Source organism: Chiloscyllium plagiosum, unplaced genomic scaffold (assembly GCF_037043375.1).
Source record: "Chiloscyllium plagiosum isolate Xiang-an unplaced genomic scaffold, Cpla_swu_hap1 HiC_scaffold_5, whole genome shotgun sequence".
NCBI classification, from domain to species: domain Eukaryota; kingdom Metazoa; phylum Chordata; class Chondrichthyes; order Orectolobiformes; family Hemiscylliidae; genus Chiloscyllium; species Chiloscyllium plagiosum.
In genome coordinates this window covers 48,638,487-48,653,356 of record NW_028270143.1, presented here as the reverse complement: position 1 = coordinate 48,653,356, position 14,870 = coordinate 48,638,487, and the positions used below count along the sequence as shown (strand labels likewise).

The window sequence follows — 14,870 nt, the reverse complement described above, 5'->3', positions numbered from 1 at the left end:
TGGGATAAAGTTAAAAATCACCCAACGCCAGGTGATAGTCCAACAGCTTTATTTGGAAGTACTAGCTTTCGGAGCGCTGCTCTTTCGTCAGGCAGCTAGTGGGGCAGGATCACAGTTGCTAACTGACAAAGGAGCAGCGCTCTGAAAGCTTGTACTTCCAAATAAACTGGTGCTGGGTGATTTTTATCTTTGTCCACCCCAGTCCTACACCAGCTCCTCCACATCATCCTTAGGGATAATATTTAACCTATGAGATGGAGCACTTTGTGCACCTTTGCTTGGCAGACCACTATACAGAAGAAAGTGGACACATACCATGGGCAGTTCACATCTCCCAACCTTCAATGGCAGTACCATCCCTTAAAAAGTTGAAAGATAGAATTCCCTGCAGAGTCATCACAAATTCTGCACTCTACTTCAGGAGGTGGACACAAGTATGAAATGATGTGTGCAATCCAGGCCTTTATATATTCCCTGCACATTAATATAGACAACGCTGAAGCAAAACACAATGTGCAGCACTCAAAGTGATGGTTCAATGACCCTATCTGAAGTGAAGGAATTGATTGATTAGGAGAGATAAGTAATGCTTGGTGATTGCAATTTCTTCCATTCTTGGAATGTCTTGAAGAGACTGTCCAAGGCTCATGTGGGTGCAACTTAACTGGTTCAGACAGCAAAAAATGTCTGCTACTTATTTAGCAGTACAACCTAGTGGTATTATCACTGGACTGTTAATCCAGTGAGAGTCAAGATTAGAGTGGTGCTGGAAAAGCACAGCAGGTCAGGCAGCATCCGAGAAGCAGGAATAGAGGTTCATGGGCCTATCCACCAGGCACCAAGTGTTCCTCTGGCACTAGGAGCTGGACCCTACCAGGCCTGGACTATTTGGTCAGTTATGGGTGTTTATTGCAATGTGGAGAAAGAGAGGGTTTGAGTATGATGGAAATGGATGCAAGAGCAATTGGTGGTGATTTATGAGGAGAGGGGGTGAAATAACCCCAATGCGAGGGTAGGAAGCACAGAAGGGTTGGTAATTTGGAAGGATTATTTTTAGTTCGCTCATGAGATGTGGTCATTACTGGACGAGATAGGTGAAAGCTGTTGAGAAGATATGTTGCATTCAATGGTGAGAGTTGTACTCCATGAGCATTGATAAGATGCATGTGCAGCGGCAGAGTTAGAGTGAGTGTTGGCCTAGTGAAGGTGATTCAGCAGAGAGAAGAAAATGGCTTTTGCAGAGTGCACAAGAACATTAACCTTTCTATATGTCTGAACATTTGACTTTGGAGACAAAACTGATCCATGTTGCAATTTTCTGTCCAGATTGGCTGGGTTTGGTGGTGTGCCCTCCTTAGACTGTCAGCAGGATAAACGTACTGCTCTCAACCTTCCCACCCTGACTACCAACAACTCCAGATCCATGTCCTGGAAGTATGGGTCTAGCTTACCTATCCTCCCAGACAGTTGAGCACCACAGTGTGAGGGCCGGTTGCTGGTTTCTAGTATCTGAAGTGCTGTTCGGCCGAGAATTCAATGTTGTGGTTGAAATATGAACCCCCACAAGGTCTCAGCAGTGGAGAGTGTTTCTGCTTCATTCACCATACAATTCCCCAAGAATCATACCCAACAACTTGGCTGCATGATGGAGGTGGCAAAAGGCAGAAGATTATTCGTGAAAATGTGTACTGGACCATGGCAGACTTGGCACCATAAAACTCACTCTCTCACAGTTTAACTGCAAATGAGAAATCCAACTCACTTTCTTGTAAAATAAAACATTTAAATAATAACTGAATTTCATTCACCACACAAATAAATGCAGGGTTTTTCTTTTGTCTTCTTCTCCTAATAGGTAGCTTGTAAGTTTCAATTGTACAGTTCAGTCATCAACTACTCAAAACATTTTTTAATAAACTGTTTCAATAAGCAAGAACCCTCACATTTCTTGTCACTCTCTCATTTTCCCAAATAAACAACTCATTTTGGCAAAATGCTCATCACAAAACAGAGAAGAAAGAAAGAGAGGAGCTTACTTTTAATTCTGCGGCAGTGCATCTTGCATTCTTCCAATGTTGCAAAGTTATTTGCATTACCCTTGCAGCCACCATATTCGAATTCCTCACAATTCTGAGTATATCTGTCATAATAAAAGTGATGGAACAAGGCCTTACAGGGTCCTGGGTCTGGTAACAGTAAGCAAACATCTCGGTTGTCTAGAAAAATGAAAATGGTCACATGTGACATCTTTATGATTACACATTAGCTGAGTCAATAAATGTCCTGGTACCTAGAAACATGAAACAATGGAAATCCCAACCATTACAGAGTTGTCAGAATATCAAATTCAGAAAAGAAGTGGTTCATCTTTAACACTGCAACATCATGAAGTGTTCTATCAATTCGGAACAATTCCGCTGGGCTGAAGGGTAGCTAATGTAATACCATTAACTGAAAAAAGGAGGTAGAGAAAAATTAGGAATTACAGACCGGTTAGCCTGACAACAGAAATGGGGAAAATGCTGGAGTCCATTATAAAAGATTTAATAGTATAACACTTGAAAAACAGTGAGAGGATAGAGAGAGTCAGCCTAGATTTATAAAAGGGAAAGCACACTCAACAAATCTGCTGGAGTTTTGCAAGAATCTAACTAGTCGAGTTGGTAAGGGAGAGAGTGAGTGAATGTGGTTTATTTGGACTTTCAAAAAGTTCTTAATAATGAAATTAGCATGGAAAACTAAAGCATCTTGGATTGGGGGCAGTGTGCTGAAATGGATTGAAACCTAGTTGGCAACCAGAAAACAAAGATTAGTTATAAACGGGTCATTTTCTGATTGGCAACCAATGACAAGTGGGAATTGCAGTAATCAGTGCTTGAACGTCAGCTATTCTCTTAGACAAGGAAATTAAATGTAACATCTCCATGTTTGGAGACAACACAAAGCTGGGTGGAAAGATTGAACATTGAGGACGATGCAGAGAGGCTTCAGTGTAGTTTGGACAAGTTGAGTGAGTGCACAAATGTATGGCAGATGCAGTAGAAGTGGCTATATGTGAGTGTGGTAATTTGTCAGCAAAAAAAAGGCAAACAGATTAGTATTTGAATGGTGATATATTGGGAGGAGAGGTACAATGAGATGCGGCTGTCCTTGCACAACAGTTGCTGAAAGTAAACATGCAGGTGCAGCAGGCAATAAAGACAACAACTAGGATATTGGCCTTCATAGTGAGGCAGCTTGAATACAAGAGTAGGATGTCTTGCTGCAATTTTACAGAGCCTTAGTGAGACCACACCTGGAGTATTTTGTGTTGTTTGATCTCCTTATCCGAGGAAAGATGTTCTGGCTGTGGAGGGTGTGTAACAAAGATTTACCAGAATAACTCCTCAGATTGCTGAACTGACATATGAACTAGATCGGTTAAGATTATATTCACTGCAGTTTGACAATATAAGAGAGGGAGATCTCATTGAAACCTCTAAAATTCTAAACAGGAATAAACAGGGTAAATCCAGGAAGGCTGTGCCTGATGACTGGGGAGTCCAGAGCTGGAGTCACAGTTTAAAAATATGGGGTAGAGCATTGAGGGGGAGAAATTTCTTTACTTAAAAGAGTTGTGTGCCGAGAAAGCATTTAAGGTCAAAACATTGAACGTTTTCAAAAAGGAGCTAGGAATATATCTTAGGGTTAAAAGGATCAAAAGGGATGAAGAGAAAACAGCAATTGGGTACTGAGTAAGATGAACTGTTTTAGGCATACTGAAAGATGGAGCAGGTCAGACAGCATCCAAGGAGCAGGAGAATCGACGTTTCGGGCATGAGCCCTTCTTCAGGAATGAGCCTGAAGAAGGGCTCATGCCCGAAACGTTGATTCTCCTGCTCCTTGGATGCTGCATAACCTGCTGCGCTTTTCCAGCAACACATTTTCAGCTCTGATCTCCAGCATCTGCAGTCCTCACTTTCTCCTGAAAGATGGAGCAGTCTTGAAAGGCTAATAGAGCTACTCCCACTTGAATTTTCTGTGTTTCTATCACAATCTCAGTGCCCTGAGCTGGGAAGGAAAATTCTCAGCCTGGGTTCACCTTGGAATCACCACTACTTCTGAGAGACAATGCATGTGTGGAGATTTTGGGTCACGTGCAAAGTCAATTTATTCTCCTGATAACTGAACATTCAGTCACACTCATGAGTGAGACAGAGTGAATTGTAATCGGTTTGATCAAGTAGCTGGGTGAATGTTGGAACCTGTGACCACAGTTATCAAAGCTGAATAAAAAACTTTGGTTTTTCCAATGTTCAATTGAAGGAAGTTCTGATTTCCATGTAAATCTCAATAAAATATGGTTATTGTGTTCAGAAACGAGCTGGAGATATATAATTGGCTAAAATAAACAATTACAAATTGTAAAATAGACAATTAAAGCTGCTTACAAATCCAGCACTATTAATCCTTTCAGGACAGGTTTTCTCAGTAGTTATTGACACTGAAGTGTGAAATGGAGTGTCCAAATAAATCTGTCTTATAAAGTATATAAGTACAATAATTACAAAACATGATAGTGAGTTGAAAAATTTAAGATGCTTTAAGAAATTTGTCACCTTTTCCTGTTCTACAGTTGTTGAAAAATAAAGCTGTGTTATTAAACCAGGATGTGGAGGAGCTAGTGTTGGACTGGGATGGACAAAGTTCCACATCACAACACCAGCTTATAGCCCAACAGATTTATTTCGAAGCACTAGCTTTTGGAGTGCTGCTCCTTCATCAGGTGGTTATGGAGCTGGACCATAAGACACAGAATTTATAGCAAAAGATTACAGTGCCATGCAACTGAAATGATATATTGAACAAACCTAGATACTGTCTAGGGTCAGCAGTCTAGGTTTGTTCAATATATCATTTCAATTACATGAAAAGCTAGTGTTTCCGAATAAACCTGTTGGACTATGACCTGGTGTTGTTTAATTTTTAACTTTATTAACACAGCTAACTTGCAATAATTTTGAGTATCAAACACAGTTGAAAATCCATGCAACCCATGTCAACTCTTCGGAAATCAGTGATGTTTCCAAACAAAAATCTTCCAGTGGCCTTGCCAGACTTCAGTGGGATTTTGCACCTTAGCTGTAATTAGTTAAGTGTTAAGCCTTTGAGAGAATAAATAAGTACCAAGACTCAGTACAATATGTAATGTCGGAATATGTTCAAAACATGTTTCTGGAAGATAACAACATTTTTATAAATATAAATGAATCCAGCAGGCCTGACTATAAACCTTAGGGAGATTTAATTGTCACATTGGGCTTCTGAGTAGAAGTTTGAAAAGTAGAATCTCGAAGATCTCTAATTATGGGGAAGTCCTTATACAAATTTATCCATGCATTTCTGTTCAGTCAGCCCATTGCTCCAATGTATTACTCACCACACTCCATACCCTACTCCATTGACTGATTGACTCAAAACTCTTGTGATGGAGAACATGATCACTGATTTCTGCTCGCCTATTGGCCCTGTTTTTGTTGATCTCCACCAGCTCCCTATTCCACAATGAACTGCATTCGAATCATTATCCCTTGTTGAAATGCCATCATGGCCTCAACCCCTCCCAAAACCCATAAATTCCATCTGCCAATTAACCAATGCAAACACAAGTCTACTTGTAAACAGGAAACAGAAACTGCTAATGAAACTCTGCAGGTTTGGGAGCATCTGTGGGAAGAAAGCAGAGTTAACATTTTGAGTACAGTGACTGTAGCAAAAAAAAGTAATAATTATGGTAAAAATGAAGTTGAGGGAGGGGGAGAATCTGCTTTGTCACCTATTAAGCTTTAAACATTAGCTTTTGAATGTTGTAAGTCTGAGTAGCAATAGAAAAGTAGCTGAGCACTGGGAACATCTGGTGATTTGAGATTCAAGGATGAATAAAGGCCTTAGAGCTACTGTGAAACAATATCAGCTGTGGCTCAGTCACAGGTTGTGGACTAAAGTTCTGCCCCAGAGTCCTGAACAACTAAATATTGACAGACACTTAGATTTAGATTTTATTGTCATGCGTACTCAAGTGCAGAAGTACAGCAAAAAGTGTCTAACATTGCCACAATCATCACAATCTTCGGTACAAAGGTACTTAGGTACATAAAAACTTCATTACAACATAGCAAAAGGATCGAAGTTAAAAGGTAAAGCATCACTGATACAGTACTGCAGAGATGGAGGAATTTTCTTTGGGTGAAACGTTAAATTGAGTCTCTATCCTACAGCCAGTCCTTCAGCAAGAACACATTCAAATAAAGAAAACCCACATGCAAATGCACGAGATCTTTGTTCCAGGAGGGGAAGATGGCTTAAAGAATAAGGCAAGTCAGAATCAGCCACATGCAGGTTGAGTTCTGTAATAAGTCTTTCAGCAAGAGCACAATTTTTAAATGCCCAACTACAAAGAGACATTGCAAAATATTTAATATCAGAAGGTATGGAGCAGACATAAATTAAGTTGTCAGCTCAAACAAAAATGGTTATACAATGCAATAGCCATTAGGGATCTGGCTGCAAGGTGACCAAGGCTGAGACCTGAACGTTCAAGATTGCATGACATTCCCAAAGACAGGAAAATAGGACACAAAAAGGTGAAGTCGCCTTGTTAATTTCGGATGTCATTGGCATAACCATGAGATGATCTTACTTCTAAAGCTCACAATGTAGAATTTTGGTGGAAGTGAGAAATCATAAAAGGTAAGAAGTCTCATGTTGTTGTATTTTGTAGACCTGATGCTTCATTATAGGACAAGGCATTCAGGAATAAATAACAGGAGGTTCTGAAAATCAAGGGTGATTTTAGTCTACATATAGATTATATGAATCAGATTGGTTGAAGTAGCCAGGAAAAATTGAGATCAGAGTATTTTCAGGATTGTTTTTTTTTAAGATTAGATTAGATTGTATTACAGTGTGGAAACAGGCCCTTCGGCCCAACAAGTCCACACCGACCCGCCGAAGCGAAACCCACCCATACCCCTACATTTACCCCTTACCTAACACTACGGGCAATTTAGTATGGCCAATTCACCTGGCCCTGCACATCTTTGGACTGTGGGAGGAAACCGGAGCACCCGGAGGAAACCCACGCTGACACGGGGAGAAAGTGCAAACTCCACACAGTCAGTCGCCTGAGGCGGGAATTGAACCCGGGTCTCTGGCGCTGTGAGGCAGCAGTGCTAACCACTGTGCCACCGTTTCTTAGAGCAGCACACTTTTGAACCAGACAGTAGGCTATTCTCAACCTAGAACTGTATAATTAGACAGGATTAATGAATTAATTCATAGTAAAGGAACCACTTGGCATAGCAACGGCCATAAAATGATTGGATTATGCATTCAGTTTGAAAGAAAGAGAGAATAGTGAGTCCAAGACTAATATTATAATCCTAGTTTAGATTAGATTAGATTCCCCACAGTATGGAAACTGGCCCTTTGGCCCAACAAGTCCATACCGACCCTCTAAAGAGTAACCCACCCAGACCCATTCCCTTACATTTACTAAAGCACCTAAAACAATCGGCAATTTAGCATGGCCAATTCACCTGACCTGCACATCTTTGGATTATGTGAGGAAACCGGAACACCCGGAGGAAACCCACACAGACATGGGGAGAATGTGCAAACTCCACACAGACAGTCACCCAAGGCGGGAATCAAACCTAGGTCCCTGGCACTGTGAGGCTGCGGTGCTAACAATCTTGAACAATTCAGATCCAAGAGTGAAACCTGGTTTTAGAGACCATAAGTTTTAATTTTTGTTGCTATGGTGATTAATCACTGAACATGTTCACATGAAGCTGTCAACGTACTTAAAAGAATATCCATTTATTACACGAAAAGAAAAGCTCTATCATAAACAGCAAAAGAAAAATTCAACCATTGTTCACAACATCCTTTACAGATGTTAACCCCAGTGAAGCATCACTCCCATCCTGTCTAATTTCTTAGTCAACTGATGATTCTTTGCACAGCCACCAAATGCAATTCTCAGACATGCTAATTTACTATTTTTTGATTTGTAGGTGCCGTTGTAGGACTGGGGTGGACAAAGTTAAAAATCACACAACACTAGGTTATAGTCCAACAGGTTTATTTGGAAGCACTAGCTTTTGCAGCACTGCTCCCTCATCAGGTAGCTGTGGAGCAGGATCATAAGACACAGAATTGACTACTTGGAGGCTGCTAAAACTGTAAATCGGTTAGTATGGATCTTCTTTCTGTTTATCATTTAGTAAACATTTCAACAGTCATGTCAACAAGTAACTTAGAGTCACCTGGATTAAGTTTCATGATTTCTTAGAAATACTTTGACCCACAGTTACAAAACAAATATTAAAATTGTAGAAAAAAAAACAAAGTATCTGAATCTTAGAAAAGTTGCCTGGCAGGGGAGTGAGCACAGGCTCTTGGTATTGACTGCCACATCAGCAGAGACCGGCAGTGGCATCGGCAAAGAGGTGGTTTTGACCAGCATCTGGTGACCATGGGAATCCATTGGGTTGGTTTTGCGACAACTTCATTCCCTGGATCGGTGATGAGATGGGTCCTTGTGGCAGCTGCTGTGGTGTCTTACAGCTCAGGATTCCAGCGGCCCAACATGGATGGCCTGCTTTGACAGTGGCTTCTAGCCCAGTATTCCAGTGGCCTGGCATGGCAGCCTTGCAGTGGTACTGTCTTTTCCTGAACTCAAGAGCCAGGAATTGAAGTAAGATGAACTTTGACTTAATTTTAATTTTTTTTCTTATGTGATTAATTTAGGTGTTGTGATATGATGACTTAAACACTTTTCATTGTGTACTTTTTAAAATGAAAAATATAAATGACAATAAATGACGATTCAATTCACAGAACTGAAAATGAAAATCCCATTTACCTCCATTTGAGAGCACAAGTTGCCAAATAATAAAACTATTCTTATCCTTCATTTCACTAATATAATTAACTTAAAGGCAGTTATGGTTACAAGGGCAGATCTGGATAAACTGAACTTGGAAATTTGAATGAATAAATGAGTGGATGATCTTATTGTCATGCATATTTTTTATTATTGGCTTTTTTTGAAAATGGTAAGTAGCCCAGCAATGGCTGCATATTCATGTGACTGGCAATTATCTTCTGTAAACCTGAAGTCAGTATCAATTCTTCTGTTGTCTCTTGAGTGCACACTGTTGAGTTATCATATGATACAGAGACAATCATTTCTAAGAGTAAAAGCTACTATGTTAGACCTATCACACAAAGAGATGTATTAATGGCTTTCTACTTAATCCCTGGAATGGGCCATAGACAGTTGATTACCTGTGATGAATACCTTTTGTCTCAATGGTAAGCACTTTTCCTTTCCCAAGAGGGTTTGGTCACATGACTCCCACAGATCAACCCAACTGTCTTTATGGGGAAAAAAAAATCACTTGATCTGAAACATCATCTCTGATTTCTCTCCACAGATGCTACAGACCTGCTGAGCTTTTCCAGCAATTTCTGTTTTTGTTGCTGTTATGAATATCTGAATTTGAAAGATCAGGCAGTTTGCCTTTACTCTGAGGCTATGCCCTCAGGTCCTAGTCTCTCCTACCAATGCAAACATTTTCCCAACATTTACTCTGTCCAAGCCATTCAGTATTTTGTATGTTTCAATTAGATCCCTCCTCATTCATCTAAATTCCATCAAGTATAAACCCAAAGCCCTTAAACATTTCTCATATGTTAAGCTTTTCATTCCTGTGACCATTCTCATGAACCTCCACTGAGCACACTCCAGGGCCAGTGCATCCTTCCTAAGATATTGGACCCAAAACCATTCTCCAAATGTGGTCTGACCAAAGCCTTATAAAGACTCCGAAGTACATTCCTGCTTTGATATTCAAGTCCTCTCAATAAATACCATCATTGCATTTGCCTTCCTAACTACTGACTCAACCTGTAAGTTTACCTTGAGAGAAACCTGGACTAGAACTCCCAAGTCCCTTTGCACTTCAGACTTCTGAATTTTCTCTCCATTTAGAAACTGGTCCAACTCTCTATTCTTCCTACCAAAGTGCACAATCTCACACTTTCCCATATTGTACTCCACCTGCCACTTCTTTGCCCACCGTCCTAACCTCTCCAAATCCTTCTGCAGCATCCCTGCCACCTCAATGCTAGCTGTCCCTCTATCTATCTTTGCACCATCTGTAAATTTAGCCAGAATGTCCTCAGTTCCTTCATCCAGATTGGTAGTGTTTAGAGTGGAAAGCTGTGGTCCCAATACTGAGGCTTTCGGAACACCACGTGTAAGTCAGCATTCAGAAAGTTTTTTTTGTCAAAACCATTAAGCCAAAGTCATATTTCAGAAAAGTCTCTTTAGAAAATTTGAAAGTAATTTTAATAGAGAAATAAACACTTTCTATGGTCTCTCAATTGCTAGCTAACCAATCGACTTATCTCCACGAAAGGAATTCCAGATTTCAAAGGGAATGAAGAGTAAAAGTAGGGAAATTTTGATATCATCCTATAACACATATGTAAGTACACTTCTGCTGTGCCGAGTACAATTTTGGAACTTAAGGAAGACATTAAGAATGCACAACTTTACAGACAAAGATGATTTGGAAGGTAATTTTTGTATTTACAAATGATTGTGGTCATGCAACATTTTGATGAATGAGAAATTGATTTTTATTTGGTCTAATTAGGCACTGCAGGGAATACTATAGCCTCATGAAATTTGGTCACATGGAACAGAGGTGTCACATGGAACAGAGGTGTCACATGGAACAGAGGTGTCAAACAAGTTCACCAATGTACTGTGTCTTCCCTTTCAATGAACAGTTAAAGAACCCACTTGAAGAAAGGCAATGGTAATGATCAGTCTCCAGGTGAATACATATCCCACAAAATGCTTCACCATAAACAGAATAACAGTCACAATCTCATTAATGATTGTGATCAAGTTACCTAGTTCTTAATTGGTTGGAAAATATTTGGTATGACTTGAGGCCATGTAAGCTACAAGTCCACTTTATAGTAACAGGGCATTGTGTATTTGTCATGTACAGTATTTTGATAAGACAAATTGTAACAAACTAACTTACTTATATTAAAAAAATCCTCATTCACCTCATAATTTGCATTCCTGTTGTATTAGGCTTGTTGTGCCTGGCTTTCTTTAATGCAAATAAAAAGTCAGTATACTTTAATTTTAAATCAACTGTAACCATCTCAACTCTATTGATATCTACAAGTAAATGATAATCAGGTGGGAGTCAGTAACATTCTGTTAACTATAATTTAGTGCTGGACTCTCATGCGATCTTTGATAACAGCACACATCCTGACTCACATCTTAAAGCATGCAGTGTTTCTGCTGAAAAATATTATTGCAAGGAAAATGTTAAGGCAGCAATAAGTTCTTGTAACCTACCATATGACATAAATTAAATATGATGAACCATGTTTTTTCTCTGAATTCATCACAAAGAAATTACAGAATCCAAACAGGAAGTCATTAATTCTGTTTTAAACCAAGTCTTACTGTGTTAAAAACTTTGTTTCCAAAACAAAAGAGCATTCTGAGACTTAACGATCTGCTCCATTTGAAATCTGGAGTGAACTGACAAGCCTTATGAAATCAGATTGATGGATTGTAAAATTAACATCTTAAGGACAGAGAATAATTTATAATTTTGAGTGGGTGAATCCAGTGCTAAACTGGGTACAGAAAGTGAACATGAGAACAAACGATGTTTTCTCTTAAATCACTTACTGATGAAAGTATAGTGCTACTTTAAAATGACAGCTTTCTGTAGTGAGTTTAGTTGATATCTATTGTTTGAGTAGAGCAACATCAGATCATTCACTGCAGTTCAGTGGAGAGAAGGACAGCAAGACGTAATCTTCACAAAACTAGTTTGAAGATTTGCAACTCAACAAGTGTTTTTGGATTTGAGTGTAACTGCTAATCTGTTTCCCACTGAAATTGCTGTCTCAGTTTCACATAAGGAACAGCAAAGCCAGTAGTTTTTTCTAACACTAGCAGATTACTCTGGGCAATAAAACCAAAATATATCGGAGGCTAGGAAGTATAACAGAAGTATTCCATCCATTCCTTCAGATTGGGGATGAGAGCTCTGTAATTATCTACCACATTACTTTGATTGAGGCAAAAAAATATACATGGGGAAAAATCTCTTAGAATTGAAAATTATTAATGCATTTTAACTGTAGAGTCAAACATCACAGAAGTGATGTTAATCAGATCACTGGGAACAGGAGTAGAAAATATGGTTAAACTTTAGCATAAAAATTACTTTAAATGTGGCTGTCTTCATCAGTTCTCTAGTCGGGTCCTTTACACAATTTCAAACTGACCCAGTCCAGTACAGTGTCCAGTTGGCAGATTTCTACCCTGAGTCACATTCAAGTCTAACATGCGACAGTTTGAGTTAGAATTTGTTATGAAAAAGCTGCAGCTTCTGAAGACAAGAGGTACTTAATATTCAAATAGGTCATCTGGGATTTCTGACTTCGAGGCAAGATAATTATAAATCCTTCAGGATGTCATGTTTTAAACAAAGTTTCAACACATCAGAAAGCCAACTCGGTCCTCGGTGTTAACGCTAACAATAATAACTTATGATTTGGAGATGCCGGTGTTGGAGTGGGGTGTACAAAGTTAAAATTCACACAACACCAGGTTATAGTCCAACAGGTTTAATTAGAAGCTTTCGGAGCGTTGCTCCTTCATCGGGTGGTAGTGGAGGGCTCAATCCTAACACACAATTTATAGCAAAAATTTACAATGTGATGTAACTGAAATTATACATTGAACAATTGATTGTCTATTAAGCCTTTTCATCTGTTAGAATACAGTGATAGTCTCACTTCTTTCATGTGTAAATCACAAAACCTTTTTTTTAAAAAGTTGCATTCTCGGGTTAGCTGTTAACAATGGTGATAGCTAGACAATATGTTGAAGATGTTGGCCCCCTGTGTTCTCTGGATCAATGGTGCTGGAAGAGCACAGCAGTTCAGGCAGCATCCGAGGAGCTTCAGCAAAATCAACTTTTCGGGCAAAAGCCCTTCATTTTGCTGAAGCTCCTCGGATGCTGCCTGAGCTGCTGTGCTCTTCCAGCACCATTGATCCAGAATCTGGTTTCCAGCATCTGCAGTCATTGTTTTTACCCCTGTGTTCTCTGTCTATGCCATAATGTTTAGATTGATTCTAATCTAAAAAGTGAGATAACGGAGTTTTACATAAACACAGGGGGCCAACACCTTCAACATATTGTCTAGCTATCACCATCGTTAACAGCTAACCCGAGAATGCAACTTTTTTAAAAAAAGGTTTTGTGATTTACACATGAAAGAAGTGAAACTATCACTGTATTCTAACAGATGAAAGGCTTAACAATCAAGTTTTCAATGTATAATTTCAGTTACATCGCACTGTAAATTCCTGCTATAAATTCTGTGTTAGGATTGAGCTCTCCACTATCACCTGATGAAGGAGCGTCGCTCCGAAAGCTAGTGTGCTTCCAATTAAACCTGTTGGACTATAACCTGGTGTTGTGTGATTTTTAATAATAACTTAATTATTCACAAGTTTTTAAAAGCTGCACTTAAATCTGGTCAAAGTCTAAGTCTAAGTCTTTCTCTTGCAGGAGTTTATCACCCATTCTGGAAGAAAATATTTCGCAGGGTGAAAAACGGGAAAAAGAGTGACAGAACAGAATTTATTCCAGGAGTGAAAAATAACAAATGAAAAACATACTTCAGCTGTTGGAAAAAAACGCTAAGTGTGTACTCATTCCAAAACGTTGATCTAACTGTGTCTCGGAAATCTCCACTGATAAGACGACTTGAAACATAGTTTAACTTCGCTGTCAGTTTAAATGAAAGGTATTGATAATTTACTTTGTTATTCGTTTGACATTCTCCCAATACCCTAAATTTCTGATTGAAAATTATATAATTATGCAGATGTGGAAACTCTGACTCTGGGTGAAGCGAATGTCGAGTCTCAGTTAGGAATAGGTATCACTCCGCATGACTGACTACTGCTCATTCTGCTGGTTCACTAGCAAAACGGACAGTAAATTCCAGTTCTCAAAAAGCAGGTTGCTGCTCTTAACTACTCAATCAGACCCAATCCCGAAATTTGTTTTGAATCCTAAATCGTTCTACAAAGGCATATCCCGAGTGCTTTTCCGATAACGTAACGGAAGATCTCATGGTTTTTTTGGGGGAAAATAATGAAGAAATTTTTTAAAATCTACATTCTAGACAATTTGGAAGCTTTTACCTCTCTGTGCCACGTTGAATCGTGAAGCCAGCAGCAGCAAGATGCTGCAGGTCATGGTGAAAAGCTGCAACTCCATGATTTGGACAGAGCGAATGAGTTCCTGTTGGTTTCACTGTAGAGTCCTCTCTGTGACTCGTGACTTTAGTCTGTGCTGGAGCAGTGGACTCTCCACCCGCCGATTTCAGGAAACTCCAATCTGGTACATTTATACAGCGGGTGTTCCGGCCACTGCACTCAGTCTGGCTCCGAGATGTTTCAGTGGAACACCAAAAACGTTAATTCCATCCATGTTATCATTTTCCCCCCGGACTGGACTACTCACTCACTCCCCACCGTTAGTCGTTCGTGCGTTCATCCACTTACCCCGCTCTCATTCGTTCACTCAACATTCATCACATACTCAATTAAATTTTGGTTTTATTGTCGCAACTTGTGTTTTCCCTAGGATGGGGAATTTCAGGAGGCATATTTTTAAGGTGAGAGGAGAAAGATTTTAAAAAGACACGAGAGGCATTTTTTTTCTCCACTGACGTTGGTTCCAGCATCGAATCAA

The 14,870-nt window shown here is 39.5% G+C and overlaps 1 protein-coding gene across 1 annotated transcript in view; it reads right to left on the bottom strand.

Annotated features, from left to right (window-relative positions):
• tfpi2 (tissue factor pathway inhibitor 2) overlaps positions 1 to 14,663 on the bottom strand; it is a 40,180-nt gene extending 25,517 nt beyond the window's left edge. The window contains exons 1-2 of the mRNA XM_043689941.2: positions 14,318 to 14,663; positions 2,037 to 2,216 (exon numbers count right to left, since the gene is read on the bottom strand). Coding sequence (XP_043545876.2) covers positions 2,037 to 2,216; positions 14,318 to 14,393 — 256 coding nt within the window. The 5' untranslated portion in view covers positions 14,394 to 14,663. The remainder of the gene's footprint in view (positions 1 to 2,036; positions 2,217 to 14,317) is intronic.
• Positions 14,664 to 14,870: the final 207 nt, after the last annotated feature.